This window comes from Oncorhynchus clarkii, chromosome 26, assembly GCF_045791955.1.
Source record: "Oncorhynchus clarkii lewisi isolate Uvic-CL-2024 chromosome 26, UVic_Ocla_1.0, whole genome shotgun sequence".
In the NCBI taxonomy this organism is placed as follows: domain Eukaryota; kingdom Metazoa; phylum Chordata; class Actinopteri; order Salmoniformes; family Salmonidae; genus Oncorhynchus; species Oncorhynchus clarkii.
This window is the reverse complement of record NC_092172.1, coordinates 11,555,917-11,570,205: the sequence shown is the minus strand read 5'-3', so window position 1 is coordinate 11,570,205 and position 14,289 is coordinate 11,555,917. Positions and strand designations below refer to the sequence as shown.

Here is a 14,289-nt window from a genome sequence, read left to right as displayed (position 1 = left end):
TTTTACATTAAAAAAAAAACTATAAGAACACCAGGAAATCAGCTCCAAATTAATTTAATTTTGGAAATCTATTCCCAAGTATCCCCACGCATAATAGAGTCTCTGATCGTATACAAATGTATACAAGGTTTGAAATATATCTGTTTGGGCTTCTTGCGGTCAATTTGCAATATACAAATGATTTGTCATTACGTTCCTGCCTCCACTCAAGAAAAAAAACATCCCGCAGCTGAATCTAGTTGATGATGAGGTTTATGGAATACAGGACTAGGAAAGAAAGTGAAAGCCTCAAGCAAGATATATTGTTTTTGGACTTCGAATAAATGCAATGATGGAGATTGTCTTGCAATGATTTTTTGGGGTGTGAACATCAAACGAATGATGACAGCAGAATCTCACATGTGAAAACATTTTTTTTTTTCCTCATACAAAGCAACACAGAAAACAAAAGTCACTTTCGATGAGAAAATGGAACACTGATCAATGGTAAACTGCATTCACAAGGAAGATGAAACGTCATAAAACATAATATGCTACCCCAACTAGTGCAATTTCTCCACTGGCACGTCAAACAGGACCAACCCATTTACTGGGTGAACAGACAGACGCAGAACAATAGGAAAGGAAATATCACAAACAGCAGAATAGCAGAGTGTGTGTCTTCTAGATTAAACACAGTGTTAAGTAATGAAGACTGGAAAATTGTCATCATGACATCCAGATGGTACAAAATCTGATGCGGTCGACAGAATATTGGAAACATTCATGTAATCAGCCTGCATTCAATCCCCAAAATGATGCCTATTTGATATTTAAACCCCCTGTAAGATTTGGCAAAATACAAAATACAACTATGAAAATGAAGTGTAAACATTTTTTATTTCCTTTTACAAGCAACTGTTAGGTTCAATAACAGACACATTTTTACATCAACACAGAGATGAAATAGACAACTTTGAAGGCACTTTCATACTCTAAAGTTGTAAAATATTTAAATAATACCATGATGTAATCCACATTGCCAATATGCAATAAAATAACACATGAACTATTTACAGTATTGAATCATTTGACATTTCCCTGTTACGTCTGAATTAGTTTACATCAGGATTTAGACTACATATAAGTATTCACCCCGCTTGGATTTCTTCACATTTTATTGTGTTACAAAGTGGGATTCAAATGTATTATCTACACAATACTCTAATGTCAAAAAAAAAAAAAAAAAAAAATTATATATATATATATATATATATATATATATATATATATACATACATACATACACACACACACACACACACACAGTTGAAGTTTACATACAGTTAGGTTGGAGTCATTAAAACTCATTTTTCAACCACTCCACAAATTTCTTGTTAACAACTATAGTTTTGGCAAGTCTGTTAGAACATTACTTTGTGCATGACACAAGTCATTTCTTCAACAGTTGTTCACAGACTGGTTATTTCACTTATAATTACAGAGCATGGAAAATTCCAGAAAATGATGTCATGACTTTAGAAACTTCTGATAGGCTAATTGACAAAATTTGGAGATGTACCTGTGGATGTATTTCAAGGCCTACCTTCAAACTCAGTGCCTCTTCGCGTGACATCATAGGAAAATCTAAATAAATCAGCCAAGACCTCAGAAAAAAAACTTGTAGACCTCCACGAGTCTGGTTCATCCTTGGGAGCAATTTCCAAACGTCTGAAGGTACCACGTTCATCTGTACAAACAATAGTACGTATAAACACCATGGGACCACGCAGCCGTCATACCACTCAGGAAGGAGACGTGTTCTGTCTCCTAGAGATTAATGTACTTTGGTGTGAAAAGTGCAAATCAATCACAGAACAACAGCAAAGGACCTTGTGAAGATGCTGGAGGAAACAGGTACAAAAGTATCTATATCCACAGTAAAACGAGTCCTATATCGACATAACCTGAAAGGCTGCTCAGCAAGGAAGAAGCCACTGCTCCAAAACTGCCATAAAAAAAGCCAGACTATGGTTTGCAACTGCACATGGGGACAAAGATTGTACTTTCTGGAGAAATGTCCTCTGGTCTGATGAAACAAAAATATAACTGTTTGGCCATAATGACCATATTTATGTTTGGAGGGAAAAGGGGAGACTTGCAAGCCGAAGAACACCATCCCAACCGTGAATCACGGGGGTGGCAGCATCATGTTGTGGGGGTGCTTTGCTACAGGAGGGACTGGTGCACTTCACAAAATAGATGGCATCATGAGGGAGGAAAATTACGTGGATATATTGAAGCAACATCTCAAGCTATCAGTCAGGAAGTTAAAACTTGGTCGCAAATGGGTATTCCAAATGGACAATGACCCCAAGCATAGTTCCAAGGTTGTGGCAAAATGGCTTAAGGGCAACAAAGTCAAGGTATTGGAGTGGCCATCACAAAGCCCTGACCTCAATCCTATAGAAAATTTGTGGTTAGAACTGAAAAAGTGTGTGCGAGCAAGGAGGCCTACAAACCTGACTCAGTTACACCAGCTCTGTCAGGAGGAATGGGACAGGCTACCCGAAATGTTTGACCCAAGTTTAACAATTTAAAGGCAATGCTACCAAATACTAATTGAGTGTATGTAAACTTCTGACCCACTGGGAATGTGATGAAAGAAATAAAAACTGAAATAAATCATTCTCTCTACTATTATTCTGACATTTGACATTCTTAAAACAAAGTGGTAATCCTAACTGACCAAAGACAGGGAATTCTTACTAGGATTAATGGTCAGGAATTTTTACTACACATGTAGTAATGCATTTGAAACTTCACGCACAATAAAACATTTGTTTGACTTAATACAATTATTTGATCAATAGGAGTGGGGGAAAAGTTACTTGTGTTGATAACCACACCAAAGTAACACAAAAACACTGCTTCAAAAAGTCTATTTCACACGAAAGCCCGGTGAATTTGCTAGATACCTTTTCTTTCATTTTGATTTTGGCACAAATGAAAATACGGCACCGACTTTCCCATGGATTGTTTCAGCATCGTCTCAATGAAAAGCCTGGTGTTTGACTAGCCACGTGCAACATGCACACGCAGTTTGATTTGTTAAGCCAAATGTTACTCCCAAACTAATTTAGGCATGCCTAAACAAAGGGGGTGAATACTTATATTCAACAACTTTATTTGAGTCATTTAATGTTTATTCATCTGTATACATTTTATTATTTAAATTCTTCTCACTTTGACGTTGTGTATTTTGTGGAAATCCATGACGAGAAAATGACAATTAAATCTATTATTTCAATCCCACTTTGTAGCCCACCAACGTGAAACAAAATCCAAGGCGTTGAATACCTCTGATACCCACTGTATGTTAGCCAGTCCTACATAGACCAGTGGTCATGGTTTACCCACAATGCAGTCCTTCTACATAATACTGTATGATTCTGCGGTGTTGAGTTGGGAGCGAATACACACAGTTAATACATGATTTGCTCTAGCATTTGCTCATTTAAAAAAAATACTGTCGGTTTAAATGACCAATGCATCTTAAACTGAATTATTAATAAATATGAAAATGAAGAATGTCAATGCTCAAAAACATTACATTAGTATGCACTTATTAGGCAAACATAATGAAATTACTTCTCCCTCGTAAAATGTATTATTGGCCAACTCCTAAATTAAACATCCAATTTCAATGCAACGGAATGAACAAGCAAATCCTCTTCACAGTGATAGGACTGTTATGCATTACAATGAGAATGCCACTTCCCCTTGATACACCACAACTGACAACTTATGCAGAACTTTTGTGTTTCTGTGAGAGAGTATCAAAAGAGGAGTCCTCATTAACAAGTGGAGACGAGACATGGCACGGTTTAAAAACAAGGAAATGGCACAGGGTGCAGCTGTGCAGTCAGGCTGCAGCCCTAGCCACCAAAGAGACCAGACTGGTCCTCGCAATAATTACCCCCACTGCTCTAGCTTTCAATCAGCTCCCTCTCAAAGGTCCCTCTCCTCTTTCTTCTCTGCTCTGCCTTTAGTCTGGGTGAAAGCGAGAGAGAGCCGTGAATGTTGTTGTGATGTGCCGTCATCTCTCCTCTCCTGTTTAAACATGAGCTTCCTGACACAAAGCCCTGGTTTGATATGCATGTGCTCATCTGCTCGCCCGCCGCAATCAGACGCTGCTCAAATCAGCGCCGTGTCAGCCGGCCGTGATTACCTGCCTCTGGCTGCCGTGGAGCAGGGAGGGATGGAAGGAGGGAGGGAGAGTGTAGCCATGGTTCCAGATGAAGTCGAGTAGACCAGAGAGCAGGGAGCACAGAGCAGTCATCAGGTTATCAACATGGAAGGGAGCAGGAGGCTGAGACTGGGGAGCTGCTGGATATGGGTGGGCGGGGGTTGTTTATGGGGTCCCCAGGGTCTTATTACTGGGTTTTATCCTCCATGGCCACCGGCTCTCTGTCGGCCTTGGCTCTCTTCTTGCCCCTCTTCAGCTTGTAGACGTGGAAGGTCTTGTTTTGGAAAACGCGGGTGAAGAGGGCGGTGTAGGCAGGGCCGTCTGTCTTGATGGACTCACAGAAGCGAGGGTGGGTGGCGTGGACCAAGTCTGGGTCGTTGTCCCCAGGGCCATCCATGATCTAATCCAAAAACACATTAGATGCATTCAACATTAGATGCATTCAAATAGTACCCTTGAGTTAGATTTGTACCACAAGGATCCAGGGAATTCAATAATTGACAACAACAACAAAAATAATATGTTTTTGTGATTCTCTCAATAAAGATTTCTGAGTTGCGCCAATCACTACGCGATGTGGATGTGGGGTTCACATGCAGTGAAACATTACTAACGCCACATTCACCACTCGGGAAGGATGAGACGGTATACAAGGCAAACATGCCTCCAGAAACCCAAATAACCAGTGACTCATTTATTCCTGGCATCAAAAGCGGGAGGAGAGAAAATACATCTTTCAACCAACGGTGAGACGCAGATCAGAGGAGGATGAATCTCCAGACCCGATGCTGCCTGTAATTGAGCCCTTTCAAAGCAATCATACTTTGATGTGTCTACGATTGACAGAGGCTGACGGACAACATGTGATTTAGAGAGAGCACATGCAAACACACACACGCCCCAAAACAGCCCTACCCATCCCAATCTCACAAACACCCACAGAATCTATCCCTCACTCCCTTTCTCTCACACTGAAGCAATCCAATCAATATTCCTCCTATCAGCTCTCAAAAAAAGATATTTTAACCAAACAATCTGCCTCCTGTTCAAACAAACGCACGTCAAAACACTCATACATTCGTGAAAGAGCTGGCATCACGTCGCAGAATCCCAACCCCTGCCAGAAACGACACCTACATGTCCGTTGGCCAGATCCAGCAGGTCTCGGAGCCTGCAGCCCCGGCCATGCCTCCTCTCGTAGCAGATGCTGTCCTCCATCACCACGAAATCAGCCCCCGCCGCACGCAGGATCCCGTGGACCTCCTCTGGGGATTGCTGGGCGTAGATCTGATACACCTGAAACGACCAGGAGGAGAGAAACACACCCAGGGGATAATACACACACACACACACACACACACACACACACACACACACACACACACACACACACACACACACACACACACACACACACACACACACACACAGACACACACACACACACACACACACACCTGTAAACATGGAGGACAACACAGCACAACACAGGGCTCAGATAGACACAGACACACACATAGGCAGGCATGACTTATTGATAGAGAGTTGGTTATGAGAGACCTTGTGATGAGTGTTAACAGTGGGCTGTGCTGGTGCTGGGGGCTGACCCCTCTGTGGCGCTGAGTGGCAGACAGACGCACAGCAGGGTGTTGTGGAGGGAGCATTCCGCTCACGTCCCCCAGGCAGAGCCAGAGCCCCCGAACCTGAGGAGCGAGCCCTCCCCTCCCCTCTCCCTCCCACAGCTGCAGAGCTTCATTAGTCAGAGCTCTGCCTGCAGAGCTTCGTGAGGCACCGCCGCACGGCACAGCATCACACGCCGTAGAGCACCACCCACAGAGTGGCAGAACGCTCTGTACCCAGCCATCCAGCAGCCGTGCACCATCTCCTCTCCTGTCTGCCTGCCTCCCCCTCACCTAGCCCCACGCGCTGCACTGTCTAACGAGCTTTAGCGACGGTTCACACCACCACAATTCATCTATGCATCTGACAAATGCTACTTGCCATCCCTGGGTGAGATGAAAACATGGCGTTGTCTGGCTGATAAAGTCGCACGCTCCTGTTAAACTGAGGGGAAAGCCAGACAGGAAATATAAGTGACTGATAGCATGCTCTCATGCTGAGGCTTATGGGACTCCATTCCCCCGGCCGCGGTCGACGTCCCCTCCATGCTAATATCACAGCACAGGTATACGGAAGTGGTGTCCTCTCCTTGATAGCATCATCACCCGAGTGAGGGTCATGCCTTCTGAGTTCCATTACAAGTGTGGAGACGACTTGAACACGGCCCTCTTCTTTTCCACGTGGACAGTTTAATTCCCTGGTTGGACTGACATTTTAAATGGAATTGACCCACAAAACCCTGGTCATCACATATTTACAGGTGTGCTGTTTTCTTTATGTTACTCTCCTCTCAGGTCAGGTCTTGTGTAGACATACACTTTTTTTTTAAGTATAGAAGTAGGAAAAGGATTAAAAAAAGGGGTTTTGTTTTACCTGTTTGGTCCTCTCTCTCAGAGCTCGGTCTTCATAGTGTGGGTGGTTAGTCAGGACTCTCCCTGTGCACAGTTTGATCCCAGCCAGCAGCTGCATGCTGCCAGCAAACACCGCCTTCTTGGGGGTCTTCGAGCTGGAAGACGAGGAAGAAGATATCGGCGTTTACCCTGCTGTATGCTACACGGCGGGCCATGACGCGTGCGAGCATTATCCACCACAGAAGATCCCCCCCCCACCCCCCCATCGGCTTGCTACAGCCGCTTCTCAAACCTGGGTAGAGGATGTTAACATGCTGTAGAGCCGCTGCATTAAACAAAATGGGAATTGCGGTTGGTTAATCGTGACTCAGTAGCAGGCTAGTACAATACTGATGTCTGTACTTGCACACTGCAGGCATTCTTTACTCAATGCCATCAAGTTATTTTACAATAACCTTTGCAGACGTAAAATGCTTTTCTTCTTCACAGCTACAATGACACTTTTTGGGTGATTTTTTATTAAAAGAACAAATACTGTAAACGCCAGCTGAAAGTTTTGCGGAGGAACAACTTCAAGGAGAGATTCTAAGGCTAGTGAAAGGACAGCCTTCTAAGGCTGCTCGGAACAGAACATTGAACTCGGACAAATAAAGCATGTTTATCTTTCTTTCGCAAAGGAATCTCTCTCCAGGCGTTTCTAGAGAGGTGGTGAGTGAGGACTCACAGGAAGGACGAAGCCCAGTGTGGAATGTTTTACATTAGTACAGCCTAGAGAGCCTGACTAAGTAGAGCCTTGTTGTTACCACAGCCCAACCTTGGCCTTCTCATAACACTGATCTCCGCTCATCGACACAGTGACTGCACATACCTGAGAGCCCCTCTGACCAAGCTACACAACTTGGGGGCATTTAAAAAAAGAAATAATCTAACACGAGCCACAACACAGAGAACAGAACAATCTGGGCTATGTACGCTCTCCCTCAACCCGGCAAGTCTGATTGCATGGATACACTCGTGTGGAGAGAGAGCGCACGTTTCCACTCACAGCACCAATTTCCAGTAACAATTATATCGGTGGTAATTGTTGGTAACAACTGAGGAATCAGGTCATTTCAAACAGAAACAAGCAGCACAGTGTGTGCATAGTTGGTTGAGAACCACCTGTTGAGCTGTTGTTCAGGTATTTCACAAATCAAAGTAGGCAGTCGAGAACGGCACAAAAGAGCACAAGAAAGTGTTTGCTCAAACACACACAGGTAGAATTGAATTATTTCAGTTTAATTCCCTGAATTAAATTATTTCAGTTTCATTCCCTGGTGGAGGAGCCATTGTATTATCTATATTAGAAAAGGAAATCAAATCACTCTCTAACTCGGTAAGAGATCATAGCAGAGCCTTTTCCACAGCAGCTATTATTTCCTCCATTCCTCATGTTGATTTGCCGTTCAAATCCACATTACAGAAAAAAGGGGGATAGACTGAGACCCACCCCCCCCAACCCCCACTAGGAACATCAGCAGCTTGCGGGGCTAATCGCCAGCCACCCTGGGCTGCGTGTGATGAGGTGATGGGGCTGACCTCTGACATGCTCTTCCGGGTCACTTCCTCCTCTCCGGGGGAGTGTGCGTTTAATTACTGCATATTCAAGTGGGATTCCTCAGACCTCAGCTGATTTCTATTTCATTTCAGATGTATATTCTGGTAGCAAAATGCCTGCCGCCCCGGTGACATTACAAAAACGTATTAATGTGGTTAATAGTGGGTGGTGGAGGACACGGATGGTGACTAAGCGTGAAATTGGTATGCATGAATGTGCCTGTGCGTTACTTCTGCTACATGCAGAGGTGGGACTATGTCAAGCAGTAAATTAACAGCATTGTACACCTGTTGATGCACACTTTAAAGTGGCAGTGCTGCCGGGCAGAGAGAGAACAGAATGGTGGAAAGTTTCAGTGTCTACCAATCAGAGACTGGAGGAGGATAGCCTAGTAATGTCTACACAGCACGAGTCCAAGAGAGGCAGGTACGGGAGGGAGGGGGATGCTAACAGCTCCGAGATGCTAACGGCTGGGATTTGTAGGGAGCTCAGGTACGGCAGAGATGGAGATAGAAACAGAGATGGGCCTGTCACGTCCATCCTAAGATCCTACAGCTCCGCTCATCCTATCTGACTGGTCGATCTGCTCTGCTCCCAGCTAGAAGAGACGGATCACCACAGATATCGGCTGTTACACCAACCAGCCACTATAATGGCCAATTCAACCGCCACAGAGTTCAGAGACTGAGAGGAGGGTGATGATGATTGATTGACTGACTGATCGGTTGAGAGAGGGAGGGTTGGCAAAATTTCATTATAAGCAATTTCACAGTGGGCGAAGATACAAGCTTTCTATCGATAATATCCTGAGGAGGGGAATAACTGTGGTTCATACGAGGATAGACAGAGTTTTACTTACTGCTACTGACATCCTCTGGAGACGATGTATAATAAGGGGAAAACTTCTAATTTGGACAAATTATAAGGAAGAGAAAAGTCAAGCTGACAGAACGACAATTAGCAAAGAGATGAAAGTAGAGGATACGAGAGTGTGAAAAGACACGAAGAAATCCACAGTTTACAGCGTGAAAACGTCCTCTTTGTTCCAGTAGTGAACCGAAATCACAGCCGCTCTTACAGCTACAGAAGTTTCCCTGGGAAAACAAAAGCGTCATTTGTCTTCATTACTCAAAAACAAGGCAACATTCTGAAATAACTCAGCTTTCCAGAATCAAAGGATGGCCTGACAATATTAACCACCGAACAAAAGGGGGGAAATTAATTGCATGGCAGCCAATGCTCTAAATGATAAGGGTGTCTGTGATGACGGTGCCTCACAACGCTGTCCAAGACAGTAATGACAAGGCACCAGCACAACTTAAAAAGGGCACCATCAAGCGTGGAACCAGCAAAGTCAAGAGAGAGAAATTATCAAGCATATTCACACACAATGGCGAGCTACCACGGACTTCTGAATGTGCATGCAGCATGAGGCAGCTGGAGGGACTCACAACTACAGACTCGGCTTTAAAAAAGAAACCGTCAGCAAACCAGTTTCATCAAGAAAGTCCAGGCTGCCAGAAGAGCTGCTAGACAAACCGTGATGCCCACGAATGTATTGATGTTTCAGCAGGAGTACATCAGTATTCAGGAGCTGTATGTTGTGTTGCTTCTTCTTCTCTCCTTAATGTCTCTTGATTAAATCTCCTGAACTCTTCCGATTTGTTACAATGTAACTATTTTTAAAAAGCACCCATGGATGCATGGTATGTTCAAGTACATTCCCCAGCAAGATTACCATTACAAACCAATAAGTACTTCATGTAAATACTGTGAATGAGACAGAAATATATTTTTCCTGTTTTTTTTTGCTCACATTCCCTCTGAATTTGTGATAATCTACAAAGAAGATCAGCTTTGCTATGCCCGAGTCTCATGAAACACGATCACTGCTTAACTCTTTCATGTTAAATGTAATTAGCGCATGGCAAGAGGCTTAATGCGCTAGCACCAGTGAAGGTAACTCGACACGCTAATCCTCCGAGCAAATTGGATTTTCTCTGGAGGCAGAGAGCCTGTGTTATTTCACAGAGTCTTTTTAAGGTCTGTCCTCCCAAGTCAGTCTCTCTCAGAGCCAAGGAGCCACGCCAAATTCCCCTCCATCTCCGATCACATCAGGACTGATTGGCTTGATAAAACCCTTCCACAGGGGCCTGGGCCACGGGCTGAACCACTGCCAACAGCTGGGTCCTCTCCAGACCTCCATTACTTATTCATGCACCACAGCTCATCAAATCTACATTTCACATAAACAAATGCAGTCACAGGCAACGATGGTGGAACTTGGATCTGTGGAACAAAAGCTAACCTGATTTGCGTTTGTTTTGACATCTACGCACGTGTGCATGTATGTCTGCGTATGTGCGCACATTTAAAGCAGAAACACATCGGATTTTATACCTAATCCAGGTCATCAGCTCAACGGTGTCAGGGTCGTAGAATTCTCTCAGTTCTGATACTTCCGTCATCAGTTTGGGCCAGAACTACAGAGAAACGGCATGAAGAAAACAACTCTAAATAACCAAACTCCACAGAAACACATCAGCTCACAATAATCACTTCCATATAAACCAAACGCATCCATTCACACATCCCAGTGACTGCCAATGTCTCTGTACAGTTGATAGAGAGAGCCAAAGTCCTTAACACACTAGTCACCAGCCGGTTGCTGCTTCCATTTTTAACTCCAATTCAGTTCACAGTTACTGCAATCTCTGTGGGTGAGAAAATATTGTACTGCAAATTGTGATGAAATAGCAAGGCAAATGTCTCACCTTGTAATATAGAAAACACAGAATGACAAGTGGAAGCGTGTACCTGATCAGCCTCAGCTGCAAAACGAGAGAGAAAATTACCAGGGTGAACATTACAATCCGTTGTGATATTTAGTTTCTCTGTACAGACATGTTGGTGTTAGTTGGTTGTTACCACATTGCCACCTACTGGATGAGGTTGTAACTGCCCAGCACAGTATAAGCGAGCTACCATTCCAACGTGTTCCTACTGCCTCAGTGTAGGACTGGACCATCTCACGGTGGAATGCAGAACCTGCTAACAGGTACTGTGCTCATGCTTCTGTAAAAGAAACCTTAGGGGCTGTTGTCTTTACCTTTGTTTTAGTGTTACAGTGAATCATGTTAAGGCAGAGGGACCACAGCTCCTTGCCACACACGCCATAGGCAGCAAAGGCACACATATGGCCAGTCCACAGATATTTCATTCTGGAGAGAGAAGAACAGTGTCTTTAAAAAGATCAGAACAACCTTATTTAAACTTTTTTTCCTTAACTTTGCAAAATGGACTTTGCATTGCCAGGATATTATCAGCAGCGTTCTCCTCATATTACGGGGGCAGCAAAATAAACATCACAAATTGGAAATGGTGTGTAATCAAAACATTTGACAGATAAGGAAAGAGCGGTTTGGAGAGAGAGAGGAAAAAAAACGAAAGACCTGGGGAGGGCCACTCAGACAGAGGACAGATGGGCAGATTAAACAGAAAGAATAAGGAGAGAGAGAGAGAGAGATAAAGAAAGTAGATGTTGGTTATTCAGCATAATTCCAGACCTGTCGGGAGAGATATCATCTTGAACAAGCAGCGGAGCTCACCTCATGGTGCCGAGCGCCAGGAGGCCGAAGAAGACGGTGTGTAACAGATTGTAGGCGACATCTGTCCGCATACAGATCGGCCGCGCCTCGCATCGGCCTTTCGGCGGCCGCCCGACCGCTGAAGAATCACTGAGAAAAACATTGATGCATAATACATAAAGGCGAGGGCTGGAGACATTAGGCAGATTATTCAGTTTGTCTTTCGCTCTCCTCCAAAAGGTTAACTGGTGTATCTGAAATGAGCCTGTAATGATTAGCTTGTGCGAGGGTTGAGTGCCTGGGGGTCCAGACTGGGTTCTGATAACTGGAATGAGAACAGGACAAAAGGATAGGAGCGGGATTCTCTCTCTCTCTCATCAAACAGGGACGGAACCACACAGTGAGACGTGACATGCTCAGATACTCACAGGGCCTCAGGGAGAGGACTCAGAGGATTGTTGTGATGCTGCCTGCCACCCACTACCTCAATACGTTCTATTAGGTCTCCACACAGCTGGAGAATTACGGAACTAACTGACAGCGGTGGCATACGAGTTGCTAAAACATTGTTATATGTGCAAAGACTGTGGTTGAGTAGTAAGTGGGCTCTATGTACATACTGTACTACGACCCTAGAGACTGGCGTTCAACCCCTGGGTGGTATTCAACCCTCCTACGGTGTCTCCTCCTCGTCTACCTCCCCGTCAGTTGCTAAACCATCTAAAGAAAGCACATACAAATTCAAAAAGGAGGAGATCCTCTTCACTAATTATTAAGAATGAATGAATGAATGAATGAATGACTAATTCAAAATAATAATGATGATGTCATAGATATGTGGGCTACCAACAAGCAACCTCCTGAACTCTACTCTATCTCAGTGTTTTGAAGCCAGACAAGACAGGCCTCAGCATGACAGATGGTGAAGGAATTTAAAGGAAACAGAAAGAAGAAAATAAATGACAACACAACAAAAAATGTGGATAAGCGTTGTAATATGCACATGGGACTAAGGCTGATGGCGCTTGGAAGCCAGAGACCCGTTATGTACGGGCCATGACTGTGTCCGAACGTCACTCGCAGTCCACAGCCACGGGAGGATATCCAACTTACCAGAGGTTGGCCAGTGTTACCAGCGCCAGCATCACCAGGAGCACAATCAGGGTGACGAGGTAAGGGTATGCCAGCAGAGTGCCAGCCAAGCGGTCAAACGTGTCCAAGGGAAGCAGCCCAAAGGCTTCCTCACAAAGGTACAGACTGGCATCGAAATCTCTGAGAGAGACACAGATTGACAGACAGAAAGAAAGACACACACACATGAAGACAGAGAGAGAGAGAGAGAGAGAGAGAGAGAGAGAGACAAAGACACAGAGAGAAAGAGAGAGAAAGAGAGAGAAAGAAAGAGAAAAAGACAGAAAAAGACAGAAAGAAAGAGAGACAGACAGATACACAGAGAGACAAAGACACAGAGAGAGAGAGAAAGAGAGAGAAAGAAAGAGAAAAAGACAGAAAGAAAGAGAGAAAGACAGATACACAGAGAGACAAAGACACAGAGAGAGAGAAATTGAAATAGAAAGAGAGAAAGAGAGAGAGAAAAAGACAGAGAAAGAGAGAGAGATGTTGGCAAGCTCTTGTAACACTGGCTTTAAGTATTGACATAGTTGTTTCCCTCAGTTTGCTGTATACTTCATCTGAAATACGACAGCACATTTCCTCTGTGTGTATAAATTACATTTAATATGCGATCAATGAAAGGGGTTTTATCATCTCAGGATTCTACACTAAATAAGTGTCAGTTAGTGAATAATTAAAACATGATGAAGGAACTCAGTGTATACTACCTGGTAGGGCCCAAGCCAAATTTGGACTTTATGAATTTAAAGATGTGTTCATCAGAACGGAGCTGCAACGCTTGCTGTACAAACATGAAGATGCACAAGGGAAAGAGATAAGGTCAGGTTATGCATGTCTGAGTCAACATGAAACAGCCAGACATTTAAAAACAACATTCCTTAGAGGCAAGTTAACATAAAGTACATTACAGACGCATAGTTATTCCCATGTAAATTTCAGTTATATGCTGTATTTTGAAACAGCTGGATATAGAGAACCTGTCAACATTTTGGACACCTTCTCATCAAGGGTTTTTCTTTATTTGTACTATTTTCTACATTGTAGAATAATAGTGAAGACACCAAAACTGTAAAATAACACCAATAGAATCATGTAGTGACCAAAAAAGTGTTAAATCAAAATAGATTTGAGATTCTTCAAAGTAGCCAGTCTTTGCCTTGATTACAGCTTTGCACACTCTCGGCATTCTCTCAGCCAGCTTCATGAGGTAGTCACCTGGGATACATTTCAATTAACAGGTGTGCTTTGTTAAAAGTTCATTTGTGCAATTTC

The 14,289-nt window shown here is 43.7% G+C and overlaps 1 protein-coding gene across 4 annotated transcripts in view; it reads right to left on the bottom strand.

The window, feature by feature from the left end:
• Window positions 1-1,284: 1,284 nt before the first annotated feature.
• LOC139384948 (protein C-mannosyl-transferase DPY19L3-like) overlaps window positions 1,285-14,289 on the bottom strand; it is a 38,519-nt gene continuing 25,514 nt past the window's right edge. For all 4 annotated transcript variants that reach the window (XM_071129892.1, XM_071129891.1, XM_071129893.1 and 1 more), the window contains 9 exons: window positions 13,725-13,798; window positions 12,997-13,155; window positions 11,905-12,033; window positions 11,406-11,517; window positions 11,071-11,127; window positions 10,697-10,779; window positions 6,722-6,854; window positions 5,366-5,524; window positions 1,285-4,628 (listed from right to left, as the gene is read on the bottom strand). In XM_071129892.1, the coding sequence (XP_070985993.1) occupies window positions 4,416-4,628; window positions 5,366-5,524; window positions 6,722-6,854; window positions 10,697-10,779; window positions 11,071-11,127; window positions 11,406-11,517; window positions 11,905-12,033; window positions 12,997-13,155; window positions 13,725-13,798 (1,119 nt within the window). In that variant the 3' untranslated portion in view covers window positions 1,285-4,415. The remainder of the gene's footprint in view (window positions 4,629-5,365; window positions 5,525-6,721; window positions 6,855-10,696; window positions 10,780-11,070; window positions 11,128-11,405; window positions 11,518-11,904; window positions 12,034-12,996; window positions 13,156-13,724; window positions 13,799-14,289) is intronic.